The sequence below is a fragment of the Gopherus evgoodei genome, chromosome 16, assembly GCF_007399415.2.
Source record: "Gopherus evgoodei ecotype Sinaloan lineage chromosome 16, rGopEvg1_v1.p, whole genome shotgun sequence".
NCBI classification, from domain to species: Eukaryota; Metazoa; Chordata; order Testudines; family Testudinidae; genus Gopherus; species Gopherus evgoodei.
Window position 1 is genome coordinate 14,632,072 of NC_044337.1, and position 27,933 is coordinate 14,660,004.

Below are 27,933 nucleotides of genomic sequence, written 5' to 3' on the forward strand. Positions count from 1 at the left end.
CAGTAGAAATTATGAATAATATAACTGGAGGCAAATTACCAAGCATCAATTCAGATGCAAACTACAGTACAATAAAATGTTCACACACACATTTCATGTTGGCAGAGGAAGCAGTTTCCAACAAGTCTAGCAGGGATGCAATGCTCTATAGGACTGTCACTCAGCAGCTATCCTATCTACTTGTTCAATGGTACATGAGATTCTCTTAGAGAGGTAAGAAATTGTGAGCAGCTGAAGAGAAACATTTAGGTCTAAATCCATAATCCTTAATTGACTATTAATAGTCATGCAAGCAGGAATAAGGAGAGGTCACTTGCTACCAGCCTCCGCAATGTGAGGACAAGAAACAATTGTTTCCTGTATCCCACACATGGTATCCATGCAAATGATTCAAGAAATAGATTTTTACAGTACAATAGTCCACAGCTGTTAAGGCATGGAGTGTTCACTTATTTGACCAATGAGAGGAACTGAACTAAAGCACATAGCTCATCAGCATTATGTGTATCCAGCAAATTGTATTCACAATTTCAATAGACAAGCCAGACAAACAGTGTGGAAGTAAGGCACAGAGAAGTTAAGTGACTTGCCCCGGGTCATCCAGGTGACCTGTGGCAGAGCCAGAAACTGAACCCAGATCAACAAAGTCCAAGTCCAGTGTGTTAACCACGAGTTAAAACAAAACATAATTCCATTTAGAAAATAAAGGCAAGATACTGTTGGACTTCAACTGATTCTGCAAGCCCTCTACACTTGTGATACTTCTAGCCTCTTCAAGTAAACAGTCAAGGAGTTTTATGGGAGCAAATCAGCTGTGAAACTGTCTTTTGACCAATATAGCAAGATTTGGGAATCTTAGTATTACAGATACGCAACATCTAATCATATTGAGCCGATAATACATTGAGAAAGACTGTATTAGGTAATGGATCCTACTCCCAGCCACTTTATACTAGCACTCTGGATAAGCAAGTTTAGCTGCACAGAAAGGATTATTCAGTTTGCCTGCCATTGCTGGTTTTGCTTTGCAATAAGTCTTTAAATCCTCTCAGATTCAAAGAAGGCATGTGAACATTTTGCATTGTAAAATATACAGTAATAATAATAATTAGGACACTTTATGCCTTCAGAATATTTGTACAAAAATAAAAATGTGTACAAAAGTTGTACAAAAAATTAATACTCACAAAGTATCTAATTGAATCTTACCTTGAACACAAGTTTGTTTGTTTGAAATCTATTCATGCCTGGGTATTTTTTAGTATTGTCCAATGGAAGAGAAATATTAGTTTCAGTTTTTGCTATGGTTCAATGTAGAGATTAAAAGGAAAATTGTTCTAGTTTAGTACCAGACCTGCTCAAGTATCCAAATAGGTTTATGGACAAAAGGTGTCCCTGCTGGAGCAACGGAAGATACCCTTTGAAATGCTAGGTTGACTGTATCAGGTCCCATTAAAATCCTGTGGTATTCAGACTGAACTACACTTATGCTGTGTTAACCTACCTGTCCGAAAAAGGGAACTATATGCTCAACCTGGATGACTTCCTCAGACTGTCTGCTGGGATTGGATATGGTACAGGCATTTTACAAAAAGACTACATAACTGCATAAGTTGGTGCTTAGATACCAAGAATAAATGAGTATCAGATACACCACATTAGATACATAATAAAACAACAACAATACATAAGAGCACACTGAGGGCCCAGTCCAAAGCCCTTTAAACTTCCCAATAGGAAAAGCTCTCGTTGATTTCACTGGGCAGCGACTATCTAGCACTTTTCATCCATAGGTCTGGAAATGTTTTATAAAGCTGGCCAATGGGCTTTGACTGACAAGAATTTAAAACACTCTTAAAAAGAGTTTTAAATGAAAAACATTGCTGGTATTTAACAACACTACCGACTTTGGTAACATTTAAGACATTAAGAAATGCTAGCAAATTAATATGCTACACCAATTCATTTGGTGAACAATCTTATTCAGACCTTAAGCTGTTTGTACTGTGTTCTGAACGTGTTAACAGGCTGACAAAAGATCTCAGGCGCCAAAGAACTATTCTGAGAGGGTGCCATAGTTTCTCAAGCATAAAGCAGCTTGCTGTACTTTCGACTGATCGCTGGCACAAAAATTTTCCTTTTAAAAAAACAAACAGAAGACAACCATATAACAGAGATGTTATTAATTAGAAGACTGATAATAACTGGGATTCATTGTTACAGAGCTTCATAATAAAATTGATGAAGGCGTGGATTGAAGTTTTGAATCAGTAGTTATAGCATATTGTGTTATTTCCCATGTAGTTATCCAACGTATTTTAATTTTATTTGTTGTTTCGCTAGGACTGTTTAGTAGAAAATGGTCTAAATCATAGCATCCCCAATGTGTCTAATGATGTGCATAGAATGTGTGTGATACAGGAAATTCTGTTCTTAATACAGCTCCATGAACAGAACCAGACAGCTATGCATTCCTTGTAACTACTTTTCTAATGTTCTAATAACATCTAATCATAAGCTTTCACAACACAAAACATGCATTTCATACACAAGAAAGAAAACTGATCCTCAGTGTGTTGCCTTGTGTTCTTCTATTGATGCAATAGAAAAAAAATGTGAAGTACCAAAAACAATGGCAAAGCATATACTGTAGTTGCTCTTTTCCAACTAATACCGTGGGAGGAAATCTAACAGACGTTTGCTTCACTTTCAGAAAGTAACAAATTCAAAAGGGCAAATGAATACTCTAAATGTCTGGTTAGCGTAAACAGTGCCTGTAAACTAGATGCAAATTCTTTACAATCCACTTTCCAGCAGACTGCTATTCAGTGTAACCACTGATAAGCATAATTACAGTGACGGTTAAATATTAAGAGCGAATTCGTTTGTTTAGTAAAGAGGATAATGCAAACATTTTAGCACTAGATTAGCACACTGCAACATACCATGGGTTAGGGGCAGTAATGTAAAGCGTGATTCATAGGCCCAGTCAGTCCATACTTCCATCTCGCTCCAAGGAAAAAGTAAGCTTTACTAACCCTTTTCCAGATTCCCTTTCTTCCGCTCTCTCCTCCCCTCACCAGCAATGAGGACCAGTGTGTGAGGACTTGAGCCAAGACTCACTCTGAACGAGAGATGGGAGTAGCATCCCTGAGGTGTCTGTTCTACCCCCATATGACAACCTACCATGCAAATATTACAGAAAGCAACTCCTTACACCCCTTTATTCTTAGTTCTGCATAAGAAAGTATGTGGATTCATGACAGAGCCTTTAAGGAGTAAGTAATCAAATCCTTGCATGGAAGGTGCATGTACAAATTCTAATATCTCTCTCTCTCAGAGTTGCAGGCACATCACCCACACACTACTTTGAAAGTCTAGCCCTGGAGAGTTTTAGCAGATGCTATTAAATATTGATACTGTAATATGCTTAGTATTTCATGGCAATTTACTTGATGGGGAATTAATTTGTATATAGGGTAAATAATTCTTTGAAGGCAGCTTGTCAAGAATATTGATTTTAACAGCATTAAGCAAAGATATCATGTTACAATCCCAAAATAGCCTATCACAGTATATTGATTTTAAATTTAAAAATTACAGTAATTGATGCTCTTTTGGTAGGATCAATTTTACTAACTGATACTTTGCCTTAGCAGAACCACTCCTCATCGGTTTGAGGAGTCAGGTCAGGATGTTCATGAGAACAGTATCCACAACAGCACCCTGTTTTTCCAAGGCTGGAGCAGTTATGGAATGTAGGTAAAATATATGAAGACTGTGCCAATTTCATCTCATTCAGTAACTCTGTTTCCCCCATGCATGTATTGCATCTACCTGTCATCTCTTGTCTTCTACTCCTATTTTAAGCTCTTTGCGGTTGGGACAGTCATTTTTGTTATGTTTGCATTGGGCCTAACAGAATGGGGCTGGGGTCTGTAGGTGCTACCAGTATAATAAAGAATAAAAACTAACAATAATAGTTATAATAGGTGGCAGGTTAGTGGTGTATAGCCCATGTGCAAGCCCTCCATCAGGGGTGAATTTCACTCAAATTGAGACGTTTATCTCCTAAAGGTTATGGAATGCTGTAGTTTCAATACTCCAAATTTGCCAAAGGCCAAAAAATTGGATCTTTCCCCACTTTAAACTCAGAATAAAAATTCCTACTCCAGCAATGCTCTTGTTAAAACTAGCAGAAAGCAGTAGGCACTTAGATATTATAGGGACTGGTATCTTGTAAATTAAATAGAGAGATTGCTCAAAAGCCTTTGAACTGTAGCTGGATTTACAACTTTTATGCTTGGATTTAGGATGGGTTGGAGCACTTAGCTTTAAAATAAATGCACCAAAAAGGGAATGTTTTTAAAATTTTGTATTAAAGATATTTGACTTTGGAATTTACAGTGAACCTTATTAAATACAGCACTAGAGACAAAAAATGCAGGCAATATCTTAGGTTTCACGTATTGGAGGGAATAAACAGAGACCGTAATCTGTAATATTCTCCTCCCATACAAGAAAAACCTGGGGCCTTTCATTCCCAATTTTATTTCAATTCTCTTGTGCCAGTCATTGCTGTTGCACATATCTACATGGCATAGAGCCTGAAAGGCTATATCGTGTGTCCCCTAAAAATTATAAAACATACAGCTTTTGAGCAATTAAAAAAAACACATTTGCTTATTGCTGACTTTGCCTAACGCAGCCCATATGCCTCTTTTGAGCAACACTGCCTGTAGCACCATATTGGTTTAGCTTTTTTTGCTACAATACTCCTACATCAAACTGGCCCTGACACTGTGTATCTAACAGCAGAGTTGTCCCATGCTAGAAACCAGCATCCCTGTGAGTGTTTATAATTTTATTCTGTGTCACAAGTGCTGGCATATTGTTAAGTGTTCAATTCCTGGATCTATTGAAATGCACTCTTTGGTTCCTTAGTGCTTTCAAAGAACAAAAGAATAAAAAAAGTTTAATACTACTACTACAGTATCAGCAAAAACAAAAAGGAGTCCTTGTGGCTCCTTAAAGACTAACAAATTTATTTGGGCATAAGCTTTTATGGGGCTAGAACCCACTTCATCAGATGCATGGACTGAAAAATACAGGAGATAAATACATGAAAGATGGAGATGCTTTACCAAGTGTGAGGTCAGTCTAACTAGATAAATCAATTATCAGCAGGATACCAAGGGAGGGAAAATAACTACTGAAGTGGTAAGAGAGTGGCCCATTAAGGATAGTTGACAAGAAGGTGTGAGTAACCATAGGGAAAAATTAGTAGTGGGGAAATTAAAGGTTTAGGTTTTGTAATGACCCAACCACTCCCAGTCCTAACCAGGCCTAATCTGATGGTATCCAGTTTGCAAATTAATTCCAGTTCTGCAGCTTCACATTGGAGTCTGTTTTTGAAGTTTTTTTGTTGAAGAATTGCCACTGTTAGGTTTGTTATTGAGTGACCAGAAAGACCAGCAAATGTGAAAAATCGGGACAGGGGGTGGTGGTGGGGGTAATAGGAGCCTATATAAGAAAAAGACCCAAAAAGCAGGACTGTCCCTATAAAATCGGGACATCTGGTCACCCTAGATTGAAGTGTTCTCATACTGGTTTTTGAATGTTATGATTCCTGATATCAGATTTGTGTCCATTTATTCTTTTGCATAGAGACTGTCTAGTTTAGCCAATGTACATGGCAGAGCAGCACTGCTGGCACATGATAGCATATATCATATTGCTGCAAAACTGGAATTAATTTGCAAACTGGATACCATCAGATTAGGCCTGAATAAAGACTGAATAAAACCCATAACCCTAAGCACTCGCATCCTTTCATGTATTTATACGCACGCCTATAATTTTCAATCCATGCATCTGATGAAGTGGGTTCTAGCCCACGAAAGCTTATGCCCAAATAAATTTGTTAGTCTCTAAGGTGCCACAAGGACTCCTTGTTGTTTTTGCTGATACTGACTAACAGGGCTACCACTCTGCGACTACAGTACCAGTAAGTTTTCTATTATTATTATTAGCTGGATTCTGTCACCTTTACTCACATCAAGTAATACCTCACAACAAGTAGCACATTGGAATTAATGGGCGTACTTTTGGAGTAAGAGTCTACTCAGTGTGAATATGGATTGCAAAGATCAGGTCTTAGGCTCATTTCTCATTAAGGAAGAAAAAGTCAGAAGTTTATTTCCCCCTTTTGAAAGTATACCTTACACATAAAGGTGAAAAAAAAATTTACATTGTCTTAATGCCTAAAACGTGCTAAGTACTTTCTAAACAGTCCCTGTGATGGAGTGTAGTAAAGTTTCTTTTAACTACAAAATCAAAATCAGGATATGTGAAATCTGTATTTAAAAAAAATAAAAGTAACTGCAGATTAAGGTCAAAGTCAACCATCTTACTGTGACAAGACAGCCATATGGTACTTTCAGAATTATTTTCGAGCAGTAGTAATGGATGCAGCAAACCAATTCTGCTCGACATATAAAATACAGAATATCCATAACACTTCACTACTTTCACTGAAAATCATTCAATAAGCTTGATTAGAACTTCTATTTTATTAATGTCAATGTCATCATCTTAGTTTAACTGAATATTGATGTTTTTCCTCTGTTTAGTGCTTATGAAATCTAGGAGGACATAATGATTTAACCTGCTATTGTTACATCATTTTATATCACCAATATACAAACATAGTGTGTAAAGCTTCTTCCAATTTTCCATCATATCACTTTATCCCACTTTTCACAAAATATTTTACTAATTAAGTCAATGTGTTGTTGAAGTGTGGATTCAAATACAAAGTGTCAGAGTTACTGAGTATCACATGAATGTCTTCTAAAAGTTTTAATGGAGCTTGAAATAATTATTTTCATCATTACATTCCTGCAGAATCATCATCAAGGTCACTGGACGACTCGTGAGGAGAGGGGAGACTTGGGACTTCTTGCCCACAGGGATGGAGAGCTGTTCACATAATTAAACCACCTCCAATGAGCGGCAGTAGCTACGTCGGCTGAGAGCGTCTCCTGCAGACATAGCGCTGTCCGCAAGGGTGCTTTGCTTGGTTCAACTTATGTCGCTCAGAGGGGTGTTTTTTTCCCACACCTCCTGAGCAACGCAAGTTATACTGACAAAAGTGCTAGTGTAGGCATAACAAGGATCTTCACACTGCTCTGAAAGTGTAGAGAGACCTTAAATTGAAAATAAATTGTTTCTTGGATGACTCGGTTCATCTTTATGACACTTTCCTCTTTAAGAGGACATTTGCTGAGAAAGGCCCAATCGTGCAAGTCCTCCTCATACAGAACTTTTCTGACTTCATGAAACCTACCTTGCAACTTCTGAAAAATACTGGCTTTATGATTAATCTTTTCAGTAGCATAAACCAACAGTCTATGTAGAGAAACAGGACTATGCAAGAAAGGACACTTCTTTCCTGCACAGGTCTCCTAGAAACAGAAACTGGGGTAGTAAGAGGAATGAAATGAGGATGAGAGAGCACTAAGCCAACAACTGGCCCTACTGCAGAAACAGAACTTCTGCCAGGAGCCCATCAGAAGCAGAGTTTCACCTCTCTGGAGTTGAGGACTGAACGCTTTCATCATTGTGGGCAAGAGTCCCAAGTCTCCCCTCCCAAGACATCCAATGACTTTAATGATGGGTCTGCAGAGAGACAATGATGAAAATAATTACTGCAGTGTTTCTCAAACTTCATTACACCATTGCAACCCCCTTCTGACAACAAAAATTACTACATGACCCCAAGAGGGGTAACCAAAGCTTGAGCCAGCACAAATCTCGCCACCCAGGCGGAGAGGGGGGCGTGCGGGTGCAAAGCTGAAGCCCAAGGGCTTTAGCCCTGGGCAGGAGGCTTGTAACCAGAGCCCCGCCACCAAGGGCTGAAGCAAAAGCCTGAGCCCTGATACCCAGGGCTGAAGCCCTCAGGCTCTGGCTTTGGCCCTGGGTCCCAGCAAGTCTAACACCAGCCCTGCAACCCCATTAAAACAGGATTCCGACCCACAGTTTGAGAACCACTAGATTATTGCAATCTCCTCTAGTATTTTTAGTAGTCATTCCTGTGATACTGAAAATGCAATAACTCTATTTTGTTTTGTATTGGAATTAACACTGCTTGCAGAGAAGAACAAAGCTCAACAGTTCTGTACTGGGAAAGGTGAACACGTGAACACACTGTCTTCCTGACTGCGAACTTAGGCTAAAGATCTGAACTCAACCCACACATCTACAGCTGGTAGGGTAAGCAGAGTAACAGACAGAGAGGAGAGACAGCATTACTAAGTTAAGCATGGCATCTGAATTTCTTATTAATGTAAAAAATAAAAAGAAAACCAAATATAAACAAACAAAAAACACCCAACAGTTGTAGTGTGTGCTTTAAAGAAGGCTGGGATGCTGCCCTGGAGACCTTACTCAGACTGAAGTTATTAAGACCAGCAGTTCACTCATCTGAGTGAAGAGCAAGGCGCATGACCTTTTACAATTATGAATATGCTTTGGCTAAAACAGTGGCACAGGAAACAAGGGCAGAATGACAAGTTATCTCCAGAATTAACAGAAACAGTAATGCGACAAAGAATCCAAACAAAGTAAGGTTTTACAACCTAATTAAAACCACAAATCCTGTACAAGTTAATGCTGTTTGGTATTTATCATAATAAATATATACTGTTATTCTACTGCATGTGATAGATACGGCAAGATAAACTTAACTTTTATCAATTTATTCTTTTGCCATATTAAAGAAAATATTGAAAAAAGGTTAAAAGTTAGCAAAAATAAATGGCTACTAAGATTTTCACTGAACCTAAAAGCATAAACTGCAAATATATGGAGTATCCAAAATAGCTTTTCTTCAACATTTTTAATTCTTTACTTTGAACTTCTCTTAATTTACACAGCAGAAAATTATGTTTTATGAATATTTAGACCAAATGCTCTAAAATCTCAAGCATTACTTTAAGAAATGGCAGTGTTAAAAAAATTAGCTTGTTTGCATACATTTGCCCAAGAGTGCTTAAGATTGTCTTTCCAGAAGAGGATTATCACAAAAGCATTCTCTGTTGTATTATTATTACTGGTAATGTAAATCCCAGAATACAGAGTCAATCAAGATTAACTGCCCAAACTGGAAGTAAATGACGAATCATCTATTTCTTGCATGCTGCTCAAGGACAGCCACACAAGTCTTATACTAAATAGGTAATTCTTAGATGAAGTGAGATTTTTGCCTCTTAAAAAAAGAGAAAATAAAAGAAAAATAGAAGTGAAATACCATAGTGACGAAGTTTCTCAGAAATGCTTATGCAGAACCAGATCTCAGTAATATATAAAGAAGTACATGAAGCCTCTCATATGCAAAACAACTGTTTCACTGTTGTAGGCAGATAACCAGCAACAGTCTTACAAAAAAAATCAGAAAGATTCAAGTGAAATAATCCTCAAAGGCTACTGGCTAAGAGAAACTCAGTGACCTCGAGGGATTTTGCAGACTTATTTTTTTAAATAGATGCACAGATTTTAACACCCAAGGGACCATTACAGCCATTCAATCTGACATCTTCTATTACACAGGCTAGTGATCCCAACAACTTGTAGTGAAACTAGAGCATCTCTTTTAGAAGAATATCCAATCTTGATTTAAATATTCCATGTGACCCCTGGTAATCTGTTCCAACAGTTGATATCTTCACTGCTAAAAATGTGTTCCTTATTTCCAGTTTGAACTTTCCTGATTTCCACTTTCATCCATCAGATCTTGTTATGCCATTGTCTGCTACGTTAAAGAGCCCTCTACCTATTATGAAGAGGAAGTAAAACCTCTTCCATCACCATATTACTAGGTGTGGAGTTACTGATCACCGCATATTGCAGTTAGGGAACTTGAGCAAGGCTTCACAGGATACCCCACAAATCCCTTGGTGTTTTAATATGGGGTGGACTATTCCTCAGATAAATAACTGGATCATCCACGACTAATTTGAAAGGGTACATTGTTGAATTTATCAGATACTCTTCTTTGCTGGCAAGGGAAAGAAAAGAAATGGACCAATGAACCAAACTGAACAAGGGAAGAAAATAAATACATGGGTGCATACACACACGAAGGGGGAAGAGAGAAAAGTGAATTTCATCTACCCAGACCTCAGTGGCCAGTCTCCTCTCCCACAACAATGAGGAGGGCAGGAATTTCCTTAGTGCTCTCTAGCAGTCATAGTGAAACTTCCCCCCATCCCCAACAACAGCATTTTGATTTAAAGTTTTTAGAAACCTCTATGTCTGGTCCAAAGTCTCACTTGACACTGTTGCTGCTCTCAGACAGGACATGGGAAAGTAAACTGCTTATTTTCAGAAGCTCTAAACCCCACTCCCAGAGAATGGGTTTTGTTTCAGTTTTCACATCAGGCTGGTATTTTACCTGGATAAATTGACCTGGCACAGACTAAGTATCCAGGGCAGTTCCACAGAGCCAGTATCCATAATCTTCCAGAGCCTGTAGGGCCAAGGAAATTTTGTATTGGACTGGGTTAACAAAGTGTTTCTGGAGATTGCACTCATGGGAGAAAATCTAGTCTCTCTTTATGCCTCATAATCATGCTTGCCTATGTCCTTTAATGCAACTTCATAACCCAATTTATAAGAAGTATTTGTTAATAATAAATATTTTAACCTTTGTAGCAAAGTGCAATGTTTCTGTTAAGCAGAGGATCTCAAACTGCTCTATAAAGGTGGAGAAGTACTGTTATCACCCTTTAACTAACAGGCAAACTTAGGCACAAAGACCTTAATATCACACCAGGTAATATAGCAAATTTAAGGTAAAGCTATGGAGCCTCATTCCTTTCATTGTATTCTTGTATATAAATGACATTCAAAAACATCAGTTCTCTAGCAGACATAATTAGGCATTTATATGACACTATCACCATTGTATCTCAGCACCTAATATACAAAATACTGCTAATGGTCAGCTCCAGTGTCTGTCCAAATCAGTGGGAGTCTTTCCATTGACTTCAATGAGAGTTGGCTCAGACCATAAGGTCTCAGTCCTGCAACAAAAAAAAAAAAAAACAACCCAAAAACCACTTACTTATGTGTTTAACTTTATGCACTTCACAGTGCATAAAGGTAAGAACACGTGTTAGCCTTTGCACTTTCAAGACTATCAAGCAAAGCCTGTTGCAACAATGGCAGGATTTTAAAGAAATTAGCAAAAGATCAAGTAACTATCAGTATGCATATATAAAAGGGTGCTGTGATAAGTCTGTGTGTGCAACCTTAACTTTGGAATTTCCTGACTCCTGGAAGTTTAATTGTTCAACTTTAATGTTCTTTGATCACTTATTTTTGGATTAAATATGGAATGTATACACAAAGGATAGAAAAAAAAATACATTCTTAATGCAGTGCCATGAATGGAACTATGCAGTTCCTGCATTTCTTTTTTAACTCCCTAAAAGAATCTGAATGTAAAGTACAGAAAGCAAATGTATTAGTACCAGGCTGTTAAGGATGATTCTGCCCTTCAGCCTTTTTTCTTTTATCTGTGGTTTGATTTTCTGATTAATTTTTAAAATTCCTCTTATCTGATGGAGTCTCTCAAAGTCTATTACGGCTTACACATTAGTCCCAGACTGTTTAATTTAGCCCTAATACCCTGAGGAAGCTTCAGGGTAGAGTGATTCATACAACCCCTTCTCTGAAGCCAACATGATTAAAGAATCAATCCAACCCCCAGCTGGGAGGTTAGTTGAGTGATCTGCCCCCAGAAAGAAATTAATACTGCTCCACTGACCACCAAGCTTCAAGAACAGCAACTTCCCTACACATTTTGGGCACAGAAAAATGGTGAGCACTACATTTTGTGACCCTAATTCTAAAATAGACATCTTGATTTTCTCTGCTTCGGCATCTTATGCTAAATAGCAGAGGATGCAAAAAAATCTCTTATTTGGCTTCCAATTACTCTGTCAACATCTCAGGTGACGGCTTTATGACTAACCAAAGACTACTCCATAAACCCACCAGAAAAGCAGTATTATGTCAAGCCAATACAAATTTCTGTACCCAACCTGGATGAAAACCCAACAAAAATCACATGAAAGGGAAGGTCTTGACTTTTGATTTAATTGAGTTCAAATAGTAGTTAAGAAGGTGACTACTGTGCTGTTTCCGGTCATTGCACAGCTCAGGTGAACTGTATAACAAGTTGAAAAATCTCACCTCATAAAGAACAGTCCAGAGAGGGCCTATGTTACATTAGTCAGAAAGACACAGTATGAACCAATGAACATGTTCCTAAAGTGGCAATCACAGTGGCATTTGTGTGCCATGTTCAGAATTAAATATACTGTATTGCCAAACATGTTCCAAGAATCCTGTACTTCCAGTCCATGTTACTCAGGAGGTCTTTAGTTGTTTATTCTGTAGGAAACTTTGCTTGCCCTTTCTTCTGTTCTCTTGTCTACTAGAGTGAGGGAAGGCTTTTGCTAAATGACAGGTCTTTCATTGCATTTTAAAGATTTGGAGGCTCATCAGGCTCTCTCATGGGTATGCGTTTCATACCTGCAGATCCATTACTGGAAATGCCCTACTTCCCAACACCAGAAAGTTTCATCTTGCTCTCTGCCAACCAAATTATCCCTGTACAGTATAGCTGGCATTGTGGTTCTTGAAGGGAGAGAAAGGGGTTTGTTTTTTTTAAATAGCTAGATCCCAACCCATCAAGGGATTTGAAAATAAGGATCTGGACCCTTCAGCTGGATCCAAATTTAAACAGGGAGCCAGTATTGTGTACATAGGGCTCACGTAATATGCCTTCTTATTGCATAACAGACAGGCTGTTGCACCTGCCAGCACTTCCATGCAGCCTTCACTTTTATTGCCAAGTAGAGTACACTGTACTGATCGAACTTGTAGGTGATGAATGGCTAGATCAGTGTGGCTAGGCTCTCCTCTGAGAAGAGCTGACTTGATCGTCTGGCCTGATGATGATGGAAGCTTTCAGAAAAGAAGCAACTAAACTAGTGTTTATTATTTTTTCTAGGTTATTAAATTTTTTGTTTAGCTTTATCTTCACCAGAAAACTGAAAACAAGCATTAGTAAAATTTTAACTACAGTTACATACCAAGGTGAGAACATTTGCCATAGATTATCTTCGTGAAACACACAAACGATATGTGTTGTCAAATTTTAACGCAAGTCATAGGAAAATAAAGGATATTGGCCTACACACACACAGATTTCCCCCTCTTTCTCCTTTCCTTTTATGCTTCTTCCTTGACTATATATGGAGTATTACATCCAGAAGAGGAAGGTTGGTATCACAGAACAGACATTTACGTAGTTTAATACCTGTCATTTTGTATACAGCCTGTTTTTCTTTTGATAAAGAAGCAAAGAAAAATCTTGGCTACACATTCCTTAATGAACACAGCTCTTATAAACCTTGCCTGTGACAGAGTAACAGCCCTCATGTGGGCAAGAAATATTTCTCCTTGCTCATTTAACTTTTGTTTAAACAACCAAACAAAATGCATGCTCATTCATTTGCTTGCTGCTACATGCCAATTTGGTGGGTTTTCTGGCGTTTCTTTAAAATACAACAGAAATGTGTTAAAGCAGAAGTTAATGTTTTTAGTATTTATGAGCTAATATAACTCACTGAGTAAAAAAATCTAATCTGTTATTTTAAAACTATGTTAGATAAGGTTCACAAAATTCTAGGTATGAAATCGGTAAATGCAAACTGAGAATAAATAGTGCACACTTCCGGATACAGCTCTTGTTTTCAGATTTGATCAAATATTCATCCACAATGAATAAGGAAGTAAAGTATAACTGCAGAGGTCTACGTGTACATTCAAGCTAACAAAATCACCCATATATGAATATTACATGCAAAAACCTATGGAAAAAGAAAATAAAACTTGCAAAATCAAGCCCTTGAATGTTGGAAAATTCCAGAATTAAGATTGCTTGTGCAATATTAATTCAGCCCCCACATGCCTAAACATTATGATTAAGGCCACAGGCACCAACTTTTCAAAGCGCTAGGGGCTCTGCCCCAGACCCCGCCCCAACTACACCCCTTCCCCCAAGGCTCCACCCACACCACGCCTCTTCCCACCCAGTTCTGTCCCCTCCCTCAAACATGATGCATCCTCACTCCTTCCCCTCCCTCCCAGTCTCCTGCACGCTGCAAAACAGACAACTGTAGCAGGCGTGGGGGGGCGGGGGGGAAGGCGCTGAATGGTGAGGTCGCTGGTAGGCAGAAGGTCCTGGTGGGGTGGGGGTGAGCTGACAGGGCAGCTGCACCTCAGCACCCACCATTTTTTTCCCTATGGGTGCTCCAGCCCCAGAGGTGTTGGTGTCTATGATTAAGGCTGCAAGTTTGTCATGGAGGTCACGGATTTTGTGACCTTCCATGACCTCTGCAGTGACCAGTGCACCTGGCCTGGGGGCCGCCTGACCAGCTCAGGCAGCCCCTGCATCAGCCACACTGGCTGCTGCTGGGGCAGTCTCAGGCCACCGCCAGCAGCAGGACTTTGGGCGGGGGCCTCAGGGCTGGGGCATAGGGGGGTTGAGGGCTCTGGGCAGCACTAACTGTGGGAAGCTCCCCAGAAGAAGCAACATTCCTCTACTCCTAGGTGGAGGTGCGGCATGGCCAGAGGTTTCTGCACACTTCCCTCGCCCGCGGGCACCGCCCCCCACAGCTCCCATTGGCTGCAGTTATTGGCCAATGGGAGCTGCGGCGCTGGCACTTGGGGCAGAAGCAGCACGCGGAACTGCCTGGCCAGGCTTCCACCTAGGAGCAGAGGGAGGGGGATGTCACCATTTCCAGGGAGACATGAAGCCAGGTAGGGAGCCTGCCAGCCCCGCCAACCCCCTCACCCCAGCACTAGCAGGGTCCCAGGCCGCACTCCCCGGCCACCTCCAAGCCACACACCTCAGCACCCACTGTGCCCACACTCCCTCCCCAAGATTTAGTCAGGGATATATAGTACAAGTCATGGATGGTCATAGGCCATGAATTTTTGTTTACTGCCCATGACCTGTCCATGGCTTTTATCTAAAAATATTCATGACTAAAATGTAGCCTTAATTATGATACAGTCTTTAAATTATACTTTCTCCACACAATTCATGGTTTCATAGACCTTTATCATATCTCCCTTAATCATCTCTTTTCCAAGCTGAAAAGTTCCAGTCTTTGTATTCTCTCCTCATACAGAAGCTATTCCACACTCCTTATCATTCTTGTTGCACTTCTCTGTACCTTTTCTATTTTTAAATCTACCTTTTTTTAATTGAGGGTGATCAGAACTACACTCCTATTCAAGGTGTGGGCGTACCATGGATTCATATAGTGGCATTATGATATCATCTATCCCTTTCCTAATGGGGCCTAACATTCTGGCAGCTTTTTTGACTGCTGCACATTGAGCACGTTTTCAGAGAGCTATCCACAATGACACTAAAATCTCTTTCTTGAGGAGTAACAGCTAACATAGATCCCCTCATTCAGTATGTATAATTGGGATGTTTTCCAATGTATATTACTTTGCATTTATCAACACTGAATTTCATCTGCCATTTTGCTGCCTTATCACCCAGTTTTGTGAGATCCATTTGTAACTCTTCGCAGTTTGCTTTCGACTTATCTATCTTGAATAATTTTTTATCATCTGCAGTTTCTGCCACCTCGCTGTTTACTCCTTTTTCCAGATCACTTATGAATATGTTGAACAGTACAGACCCTTGGGGGCCCCCACTATATACTTCTTTCCAGTCTGTAAACAGACAATTTATTCCTACTCTTTGTTTCCTGTCTCTTTGTTTTAACCAGTTACTGATCTATGAGAGGACCTTCCTTCTTATCTCATGACTGCTTACTTTGCTTTAGAGCCGTTGGTGAGGAACCTTGTCAAAGGCTTTCTGAAAGTCCAAGTACACTATATCCAGTGGATCACCCTTGTCCACATGTTTGTTGACCCCCCTCAAAGAATTCTAGTAGATCAGTGAGAAATGATTTTCATTTACAGAAGCCATGCTGACTCTTTGCCAACAAATCATGTTCAACTATATGTCTGATAATTCTGTTCTTTATTATACTTTCAATCAGTTTGCCTGGTACTGAAGTTATGCTTACCACATGTAATTGCCAGGATTGCCTCTAGAGCCTTTTTTAAAAATCGGTGTCACATTAGCTATCCTCCAGTCATCTGATACAGAAGCTGATTTAAATGATAGGTTACATACCACAGTTAGTAGTTCTGCAATTTCATACGTCAGTTCCTTCAGACCTTTTGCGTGAATACCATCTTGTTCTGATGACTTATTAGTGTTTACTTTATCAATTTGTTCCAAAATCTCCTCTACTGACATCTCAATCTGGAACAGTTCCTCAGGACTGTCACCTACAAAAAGTGGCTCAGGAGTGGGAATATCCCTCACATCTTGTGCTATGAAGACTCATGCAAAGAATTCACTTAGCTTCTCCCAATGGCCTTACCCCCTTGAGTGATCCGTTAGCATCTGGATTGTCCAGTGGCACCACCGATTGCTGGGCAGACTTGCTGCTTCTGATGTACTTAAAAATTGTTGCTGTTAGTTTTTGAGTATTTGACTAGTTGCTCTTCAAATTCTATTTTGGCCTGCCTAATTATACTCCCATGAGGAGATGGTATTTTACAGATAGGGAACTGAGGCACAGAGCGATTAAAGTTAAAAATTTCCATTAATTTTGGGTGCCCAATCTGAGATACCTTGGAATTGATTTTTTAAAGAGTACTTAGTATTATAAACAAATGTGTATGTTCAAAGCCCAGCTCCCATTGATTTCAGTTGCAACTGTGGGTGCTCAACACTTCTTCAAATCAGACCCCAGAGTATGAAGTTGGACTCTCAGAAAATGGGAACATACAAACAGCGACCACCTGTGAAAAGTATGATTTAAGAATTTACTTAGCATTACATGGGAAATCTGTGGCAGAATCCAGTTCTCCAAGGCAGCATTCAATACCTTAACCTGAGGCCATCCTTTTTCTTTCTGTACTCCCCTGCCCTCTTAACTACACAACTTCCAACTTCTGCAACAAATGAGTTAGGGTCCTACAGACAACAGACTCTTTTACTGCACAACCCTCATTATCTACAGAGCAGGTCCATCCTGTGTGTTGAATGAGGCAAGGGTCCTGTGGAAAAAAAGTTGCATGTGGTCATCTAATTAAAGACGGTATCATAATGCATCCCTAGCACAACGGCCACCCGTCCTTCCTACCCCTGTCAAATTTCAAGTCCCTGCTCCAAAGGGGGTACCAGAACTTTTCAAAGCAAAGGTCACCATAATTTAATATGGGCAAAACAATGCATTTTTCCCCAGCTTCGTTTTCAGCAGAGTCTGAACCATTTTGGCTGAAATTTTCCAAACAAATTAACCTCAGGCAGATATACAATATGGAAAATTTCAGCCTGAATTGTTACAGGCTGTAAAAGTCATATGCCACTAAAAAGAGGCAAAATTAACAGGCAGGCCCTACAAACCACACCTACAACATAGGCTGAGATTTTCTCAGATACACCTTTGCAACCACCTTGACTGCTATGTGGTTGCACAGTGAGAGAGTAAAATTTGGCCCTATATCTAAAGATTACAGGAATATTGGAGAGAGCTCTTTCATATATTATGTTTCCTAACCTCACTTCTTTGCACCTAAAATGCACTGCCACAAAATAATTACCCACTGACTGAATAAACATGCCCCAAGAACATAGCTGTAGTTAATGTAAGAACTGTTTGTTATTGAAGCAAGAACAATCCATAATGCATCAGAGTATTTCCCAGGGATTATTGGCTGTCTAGATGAATTGATGGTCCAAGCCATTCATTAATTCCAGAGAGAGAACCTATGCCAAGGTCACTGTTTTTATAACCTGTGCATTCCCTCTATAAAGCAAAAAAACAAAACAAACAGGTAAAGGTTTTGTTTCAGGCCAACTTGTGTTCATCAGCTATACTTATTGATCCCACTGAAGTCCATAGGTGTGGCATATGAGTTTACAGGACAGCCTTTGGCATCCCTTCATCTTTTTTCTATGGCCTTGAGAAGGGTGAATTTGCAATAGCACTGCTGCCCTACCAAGCCTCTCTAGGAAATTAATGTCTTTCGTGGCAGTCAATTTGGAATGTTCCATCAGAGTTTTATTTATGTTGTTCCATGTCACAAGGAATCTAGAACCTGAGCCCAGATTTTGCACAAGGCTTACATGAAGCGCAAGAAACATCTTTAGAAAAGAATCTTGTGTAGCCTTTTAAAAAAATACACAAGAACAAATCTTTCTGAATAAACTTAGTCAAAAGAAATCAGTGACAAAGAAAATGAGGCTACGCAAACAGCCCAGCAGCAACCTAATCATGCAACAAACCCAGAGGGATCCCCAGTTGACACTACCACGACTGCTTGGAAAGCATAGAGCTACATGCTGCTTCAATATACAGTACTTTTCACATTTTGGCATCTCAGTGCTAAGACTGCCAGCTGAAGAGGAATCACTGCACATGTCAAGAGCGCACAGCATTTTTTGCTTCTGCTGGTTTAACTAGTTTGTTGCAAAAAATATTTGTTAGACATAAAGACAAGTTTCTGGGGAGAAAATTTCATCAGAGGTGAAAGACTTGTTATGCACAAAGGGAAATCTATTTTTAAATATTTTTATGAATTGTAAAGTAATTGATAATACAGTGCATGATTTAATACATAAACCATGAATTAGCTTTTGGAACCATTTGATGGAGTAGTATTTTGAACAAGTGGAGAATGTTTTGCCAAAAGTTCATAAAGAGGATGGCCACTGAATGAGAATGACATAGGATGAGGTAAATCAAGTTGCAAAATGTACAGCTGCTCCTTCTTAGTGAAGTTATTCATGCAGAGCAGGAATTATGCAACAAAGCTTAAAAAGAAAGTTTCACGACATTAATATAAGATAAATGTGTTTTAAAAACTCCAAAAGACCATCAATTCTCATGTTTGATTGTACTCACTGCTTAGGAGGGTGTGGGGATTTTCAGCATCTAACTCAGCGGTTGAAAGATTCTATGACTATGAAAATGAAAAAATATATTGTGCTCCATTCCTGACTCATTCCAAAGAACTGTAAACTCCCTGTTCTTTAACAAAGAGGTAGAAAATATGAGGACAGGCCATTGAAAGTACCTCATCATTATATAAATCCTCTCTCCTTAAAGATAAAAAGCAGAACAGTAGATGAAATTGCTCAGATATTTTTAAACACAAACACAAAGAGCCCAACAATTCCTTTTACAGTCAGTATGGATGGAGTCTTTCCACCAATCAGGTTATAAAATAACCATGGGAGTGTATACTGAGGACTAATACTCATAACATAGTTCTTTTATAGACATACAATTCCAGATGGCAATGCAAGACTTTTCACAAAACTGATTTTTTTTTATTTTAAAAAGCAACTTATTTTAACATGGTCTAAAAGAAGATGACCATGGGAGTTCTGCTTTTAAAAATATGTTTAGTCATTTGTCTCTTTTGGCCTCTAACACCATTATAGCTGGGCAAGCAGAAAGAGACCTATACAATGAAGATATTGTAAAATGATTCATAATTTTTATAATCAATGTTTGACCCAGCATATAGACAAATACACACCCTACATTAACAGAATGTGATCCAGTGAGAAAACAGTAAGACATTAGGATCATGACATTACATACCCAAAACTATCCACATATGTGGTATTTTGCCACTGAACACAATATCTTTTAAAAAAATACATACAGGGAGAAAAGAAAAGTTGCTCATCTCCACCATCTGATACATCTATCTCACAAGGAAGTGGAGAGCAAACAAGCAGGGCATTGTTGCTACGCATGAACAATTTAATTATGGGCCCAATTCTTCTCCATGCCCTTCCTTACTTGGTTTAAGTAGTGCCTTAGGCCTGGTCTACGCTGGTGGGGGGGGGGGAGGGAAATCGACCTAAGATACATATATCTTAGTTCGACTTACCTCACGTCCTCACGGCGCGGGGTCGATTGCCACGGCTCCCCCGTTGACTTTGCTTCCGCCTCTCACCAAGCTGGAGTTCAGCAGTTGACAGGAGAGCGAAGGGGATCGATTTATCGCGTCTACACTACACGCGATAAATCGATCCACGATAGAGCGACTCTTACCCGCCCATCTGGCAGGTAGTGTAGACATATCCTTACTCTAAGAGCAGGCTTGCTGGGTGAAATCGTGACTCCATTTAAGTTAATGGGAATTTTGCCATTGACTTCAGTGGAGCCAGGATTTAACCCACTTTCTTCAGGACTTTAATAAGGCTACTCGTGGAGGAAGGTATTACTCAATACAAATAAGGAGAAGGTAGTCAAGGGAGCAAAACTGAGACCCATATAAAAGTTAGAATAGTTTCAAATAAGGTGGCTCATAGTAATTTAGAGATAGTTTGTGCTAATACTTACTACCTGGCATAGTGTTTGCTACTATTTGGTGGGAAATCTCATGGTAATAAGCATTATGCTCAGTTGTAAGTATTTGCAAGATCAGGCCCTTGTCACTATATGTAAAGGGAGTTTTCTTACATTTGCTCATGACCAATAATATATTAACTCATGATTCAGTGCATATACTCTTCTAGTTCAGTATTCTTATGCCTCAAGAACTGTCTCCTTCTCTCTTAGTTCAAGGAGAGTAATGGATTAGTGTATCCAACTACAGGGGTGCACTACTTAACTATTCTAAGAATTAACCATTTACATTGGGGAAAACACAGGAACCAAGATTGTGCTTTACAATATCAATTTCAAATGCAGTGCATAGAATAAACTAGGTGCTGGGCTTGGAAGAGAATCTATACATCAACCTTAGATCCAACTTTGTAGATCCTCTTAGAGGAAGCAAGCTGACAAGAGCACAGCTTTCATTTAACATCACATCTGATGGTAACATCAAGATCAGAAACACAAATGCACTTCATTTTAAGACAATTTCGGAGTGTAAGGTACCCCATTTGCAAAACCCATTAAAATAACTCATGACAATATATTCAAGTAAAATCTATACTGTTCAGGAGTTTTTAATACCTACCAATATTAGAGACTTTTATTTTAAAATGTGGGTGCTGTCAACGAAACAGGGCCATGAGTAATGAGAGAGGAAATGATGCATTAGTTGCAGCTAGGAAGTAACCTTCAAGTCCTCAGTGTTTCATCAGTATTTCGTTTGTCTAAATTAACAGGGTGTGTATGTCTGATTATAACTTGGCATATGGAAACCACAGAATATTGTGAACTAAAAACCCATTATTTAATTATTAGTGTTAAAATAACCGCCCTCTGAACACTTTCCACAGTTTTGAAGCTATTTGTATTTTAAAGTCATGTTATGCAGTTATAACAGAATGCTCTTACATTTATATAATAATTTGCATAGAGAAGGGTCCCTAAGTGTTACAAATATTAGGTACAATGCTAGGCACAATCCTACAAACTTAACTCATGTGAATAGTCTCACTGCAGTAAATGGGACTATTTGAATGATTAAGTGTTGCAGGATCATGCTTTTTGTACTGTAATTCAGCTACTGGGCAGCTGCTAAGAAACATCCAGTCCACTACAAACAACCAAGTGGAAGGGAAAATTTTAAGTGAATAACTTTGAAAAACTTTGACCAACTGCTAACCTATTTTTCACATTCAGTATAAAGTTACCACAACATCCACAACTCTGCTACTCACTTGGTCAAGATTCATTACTATAATGAGATGAATCCTTCCACATCTAATCACTGCACATGTACCATATGTGACAGTGCATAGCCAGAGCGGGGTTCTCCCCAGCAATCATGACAGACCATTTCTTAACCACAATTTATATGTGGCTATCTCAAAACTACATATTCTACCAAACTTATCATTAAAAAACAGCTGTTCTTTTTCATTCCCTTCAGTATACTGATTCTGTGGCCATTGCACATTCCATTCAAGAGAGACTAGAGTACAGAGGTTAGTTTTAGTTTAATTTGCTATGTAAATCTGACTGCTTTTTATACAAGGACCCAATCATGAAAGTAAGAAAAAAATAGGGGGCTTGCTAAAGTGTACTAGTATTCCTCAATCTAAAATACCATTCAGAATACTTAAATGCAGGCACACAAATACTGATGTTTGTTCTCTTAATTCTGAAGAATGCAATATTGAAGGTGATTCCATGGGATTTACACATCCCCAGGAACACGCCAAAAGATGGTTAGCTACAGTTTTGTAAAACAGGACCGTACTGAAATACTTGTTTGCTGGTTATATTATCTTTCCCAACCCTAACACCAGCACTTAGTCAATGTTGTCAATTTCAAATAGGACATTGCTAACACATACTTATTAACATTAGGAACTACAAATATCACAGAAACCTGAATATTTAGAGAGAGAACCCATCCTCAACTGCCTACAGCTCAGAAGTAACTACAATATCTCGGGTAGCGGGTGGACAGAACTGGGGATGCATGGGAAGTAACTGTTAATCTCTAGGCCACATAATGAGTTGTGGAGTATTTCAGCTTTGACTTTGACCCACACCACTCCCTCTCTAGCTACAAGATGCCTCATTTCAGTACTCCACAGACAAAAGCAAGCAGAGGATGTTTAGGGGTTAGGCACCTCCTGCAAAAAACAGTGCAGAATGTGGAGTAGTCCCTGCTATGCTGTGTAGCATATTTGCATACCGGAAATGCCGTGCAAGCAGGCTTCTACGGGAGATATTCTGGGTCTTCCTCTGTGTGTCCCTGGCTAGACTGGGGGTCCCAGACAGACAATCTCATTATCCTGACCATCCAACCTGATATTAAATATAACTGCCACATTAACAGTTGTAATGAGTTCTGCTAATTAAACACACATTTACATTCAACAAGACCGTATCCTCAGGCAAAACTCACACTGAAGGCAATGGGAGTTTTGAATGAGTAAAATCTCAATAAGAATCTCAGAATTGCAAGAACTCTGTATATAATGCACATGACAAAGTATCTTGGGAATATACTACTTCAAGTCACCAATGACATTTGAAAATGTCTTCTGAAGTATGGTACTTTACAATCAGTCTTCTTTGCAGGAACAAGCAGATACTGTACCTAAGACATATAGGCTAATATTCTGTAGCAGCTGAAAGGCAAGCTATATTTCACCTCTCCTTTGTCAACTTTGAGGAGTGAACATATGTCCACCCTGCTAGGTCAGTACACATGATTGACTCAGATGTAAGTACAGCAATACTAATTTTTCAATGGATTTCAAGTTTCTAAACTTCTGTAGAAAAACATTCACTCCCACCCCCACTTGTGATTCATCAATTCATGACACCAATACACATAGAAATCTATAGACACTTGTCATATTCACTATTTTTTGTGATTATTACCGGACTTCTTAAAATAGACACTGCAATTTAAAATCACAGAAATTTAATTTTTCAAAAATAATAGCATTGTCATCAGCTGAAATCAATGGCATGTACTAAATACAGATCTGAAACTGATGAATTTTTGAAGCTCTGTTAAATAAACTTAAAATAAGCCAATTCTGATCAATTCCTGTTCTTCTGAATTACTATTGTCCATTGCATTCTGAATTTAGAATTTAGCTCTGTGCAGTTTAGATACCCAATCCTTTTGTCAGTAACCTGCCACAATTCTCAAAGTACACGTAAGATATTAAGGGTGAAATCTTAGCCCCACTGAAGTCAATTATACGAAGATTTCACTCACAAGATTAATTTAAAAATTACCAGTAGAAAATACAACAATTTATTCATTCATATTTATCAGAACTCCTATCCAAAGCTTTTTCATTACAGCAGCCTAGAGTAGGGACGATATATTATATGCACACCTGCAAAAGGTAACTTTTTTTTTTTTTAATTAGAAAATACAGTAACACAAAAACTACTCAGATCACTTGTTCTTGTGAAAATATCTTGGTATACTATTCTTCATAGATTTTAGTTTTTCAAGAAGTAAAATAACATTACTTGATATATGACATTTCAGAATTTTGTTTTTTTTCCATTTAAAAAGTGTTATACTGGGTCACTTAGCATATGTCCATTATTTTAGTCTTTTTTCCTCCCCTTAAATCATCATCATCATCGAAGACAAAAAACAATCAGACTTTTCCTGTATACATTCCCATGCCGTAGGGCTGTTGAAATAATAATGAATCAACATAGCATCATCTGCACTTATTTTAATATTACGTACCACATTTACCTTGCTCACCTAAAATAATCTTCAAATAAGCATTTGCTTCATAATTTATTATATAGACATAAACAGGTTTAACTAGACCATAAATATATCAGCAAGACTGGATGCTTAGGCAAGTGTATGCCATAGCAGGCCAGTAATGGATCTGTGAAGGATAACAATCTACTAAACTATCTCTTTATTAAACTAGTTATGTTTACATCTTTACTTGCACTGATTAGCATCCTTAAATATTTGCGTACAAGCCTGAAACCCTGCAGCGCTTTGCAACCCACACAATCCTTTACCACTAATTTCTGACTTCCTCAACCAAATCTCAATTTCCTTTTTCCTTCTCACCCCAAAACACGGTTCTGCCCAAAGAGTTTTAATACCCTATCATTAACCCATTATATGTGTGCACAATCCCAAACCAGCTATTACATATTGCCCCATGCTCCACCATCATGCTGCCAAACATGGCTGCATCATGTCCTTCTTGTGTTTAATGTGTATGTATTTTCTTTTTCACCTCTTGGGATTCCTTCCCTTGTCCTACATTTACATAATGGCACCAATGAAAAAACCAAACACATTATTAAAATCTATCTTTCACAGTGTTTAATAGTCCCACATTTTATCTTAATCTTTAAACATAAATCAAAATATGTTTCTCCTTCTCACTTTCCCCGATCACTTTAAAAACAATCAGGTAAACTATACAATGAAAATGCTCTGTTTTTTATTTTTTTGAATTTTTTAAATATTTTCCCACACCAGAAATCTTCTCTCATCAAAAATACTGTCCCTCCACCAAGTATTGACCAAAAACAATAACAGCAAAAAGAACATTTTATCTGCTTTTTCCCCCTGCAGCTCCCTCTCCTGAAATTGGACCCCTTGTATACAAATTCATTCTGAACCATTCCACTAAGCCCTTACAAAAGAAAAGAAAAATCCCAGTCTCTGTTTTGAAAGTCAATTTCTCTCAGCTTTGGAATTCTATTTCTTTTTTCTTTGTTTTTGTTTGACTGTTTTTTTTTAACACTAATCACTTTCTTCAACAACAGGAAGAAAAATTCTAGCGAATCTATTAGTTATTTCCCCGTATCTTTCTCACATTTTTTTTTAGAAACTGAAGACTTTTATATAAATCTACCAAACAGGTTTTTTTTAAATTGTAGTATGTGCGTTAAAATAACCGTACAAATTATACCTATCGTTACACTACACTTGGTTTCAGAGTTTCTTTCACTGTTGTACTGATCTGAAGTTTGCAAATAGGCTGCAGACATTTACTAAGAAGCCACGGGCTGCTTCATAAAAGGTGCAAGTTTATCAAAATATTATTCAATCTTCTTTCACGGCCGCTGCCCGGAGACTGCTCAAGTGGCTGTAGGCGTCAGCGCAGAGCCACTGTGTATATCCTCGGCTCACAAACCGTTATGACAATAAATTACAACTGGGGGCTGGGCGGCGGAGCTGCATTTCGGATACTTTTCTTGCAATATGTTGGAACTTTGTAAACATTCTCTCTGCAGGGTTAGCCCTGCAGAGGGGTCACACCCACCCTCCTCTATACGGAAAGGAATAACAACCCTCCCCCTTCTGCTCAGCCAGGCAGAAATCCCACCCCCGGCGCGCGCACACACACACACACACACACTGCAACACAATGTGTCTGCCCTCCACACTTACCCACAGCTCTGTCCCCCAGCTCATGGTTCCAGCAGCTCCGAAGAGGAGGGTGAGGGGGGGTTGCACTGGAGAGTGGGGGGATAATCAGCCAGTGGGGGTCTTGCCCCTTCTTTTTTCCCCTCTCCCCACAAAAAAAATCCACCACCGCTTCCCCTCCCCCACAAAAATTCCTTTGGCTGCACAAAATACACCCCCCCCCCGCCAACCAACTCCTAGGTCTGGGTCTCTCTCGATCCCCCCCTCTTCCTCTGTGGTGGTCACTGCAGCGTCTGCTGCTGCCGCCTCATTTCTCCCTCCACAGCAAAATGGCCAGGGGAGCCAGCAACAGCAGCACCACACCACACGGGGAGCTGGGGGGAGGAATTGACAGCTCCAAGGCACTGCGCATGCGCCCTGCTCCGAGGAGGTGGGAGAAGCCGGGGAGCGAGCATGTAGGACCGCGCAAGCGCAGACCAGCAGGCACGCGAGGCGGCTGTTGAGAGAGAAGGGCTCGCGCCACCGGCTGGAGGCGCCTCGCTTTGCACGTTCCAGCTGTCGCTGTCCCCTGGGAAGGTGGGCAAAGTGGCCACGTGCTGCACGGGTGCAATCCCATTGATTTGGACCTAAGGGCCGGAATTATTGCGTCCTGTCCCCCCACAGGTCTGTAGTGCTGCAACTGAAAGTATAATTTGCATACTCCACTCCCTCTAAAAGCACATCCACTTTGCACAGATTTTTGCACGGACCTCACTGCTTGGGACAATTTTCCAAACCGGTCACTATTCACTAAGATTGTGCATATATTATGGTAAACTGTAGGGCTCTCCTTCCTCTGACCTCTAATCTCTAGCCTTACCCCTCTTCCTCCCAAATCTTTCTCACAATTAATTCTCCAGGTCTAGTCTCCCATTTCTACAGGTTTCTGTTCCCTTGGTCTCTTTCCCCATTTCTTACCACTCCAGGAGTACCATTTTTACAGTATTTTTAAAAAATAAGGCTCCAAATTAGTGTGATTGTGTTGCGGCTATGGGGGACGAGGGTGGGAGAGATCAAATTGCGGCAGGAAAATATGGTATTTGAAGCGTGTCCCTTTTGTGTTACCTAGTTAACTACCACAAGTTCAGCTAGAAATTAACCCAGTGATTTCTCACAAAATCAATTGTCAACCATTTATCTCTTCTAAACTCGATACATGAGCAAGTGAGCTTTAATCAAACGATCACTCTTCAAGTGAAATATTGGCAAAATAATTGTCCAGGGCATTATATCAGCTTTGTGAACCATCGAGAAAACCATGCCTATGCCCTCAACCCCTAGAAACAAAAGCTTTGTGAACCATCGAGAAAACCATGCCTATGTCCTCAACCCCTAGAAACAAAAGTTTTGTTTTGGAGTAATTTCGCTTAGCAACAGTGCACATCTTAACCAGACTCAACTGTGCCACTTAATCTGATTTTACAATTCCGTTTTCTAACCACAGGAAACTTGCAAGAATTTTAGATCACTATGTGTTTAAGTGTTATTGGGCCCATTCCAGAAAAGCTTACAAATACAAAAATCCACGGAACTCACATGAATAACGGCTACTTGAATAAACAAGGGGTTGTAAAATTGGGATTACCATCATTACATACCTTCTTAAATGTATCTATCACTGTACAGATGGACAACTTTTAGCCAATTTATAGCAAGACAAGTCCCCCAAAATAACATACACTCTGTGCCAAATTGAAATCACCAACCCCCACATTTGTGAAAGGACCAGAAGCAGAGAATTATTAAGGGATTCCAACACCTACACCAAAAATGCACACAAAGTTTCAATTATTTCATTGCATGAATATTTATCCTGTCTAGTTCAATATAAATTGATTTAAACATAACAGGACTTGTAAGATACTACTGCAGTCACCATTATCTCTGAAAGGAAGTGGGTCTATG

General features: G+C 39.3%; 1 protein-coding gene across 16 annotated transcripts in view; it reads right to left on the reverse strand.

The window, feature by feature from the left end:
• Positions 1 to 26,375, reverse strand: part of FNBP1 (formin binding protein 1) — a 154,655-nt gene extending 128,280 nt beyond the window's left edge. For 8 of the 16 annotated variants that reach the window (XM_030535349.1, XM_030535350.1, XM_030535352.1 and 5 more), the window contains exon 1: positions 26,014 to 26,375. In XM_030535349.1, coding sequence (XP_030391209.1) covers positions 26,014 to 26,037 — 24 coding nt within the window. In that variant the 5' untranslated portion in view covers positions 26,038 to 26,375. The remainder of the gene's footprint in view (positions 1 to 26,013) is intronic. The other 8 variants (XM_030535362.1, XM_030535360.1, XM_030535359.1 and 5 more) reach the window with 2 other exon arrangements.
• Between the last annotated feature and the right edge of the window lie 1,558 nt (positions 26,376 to 27,933).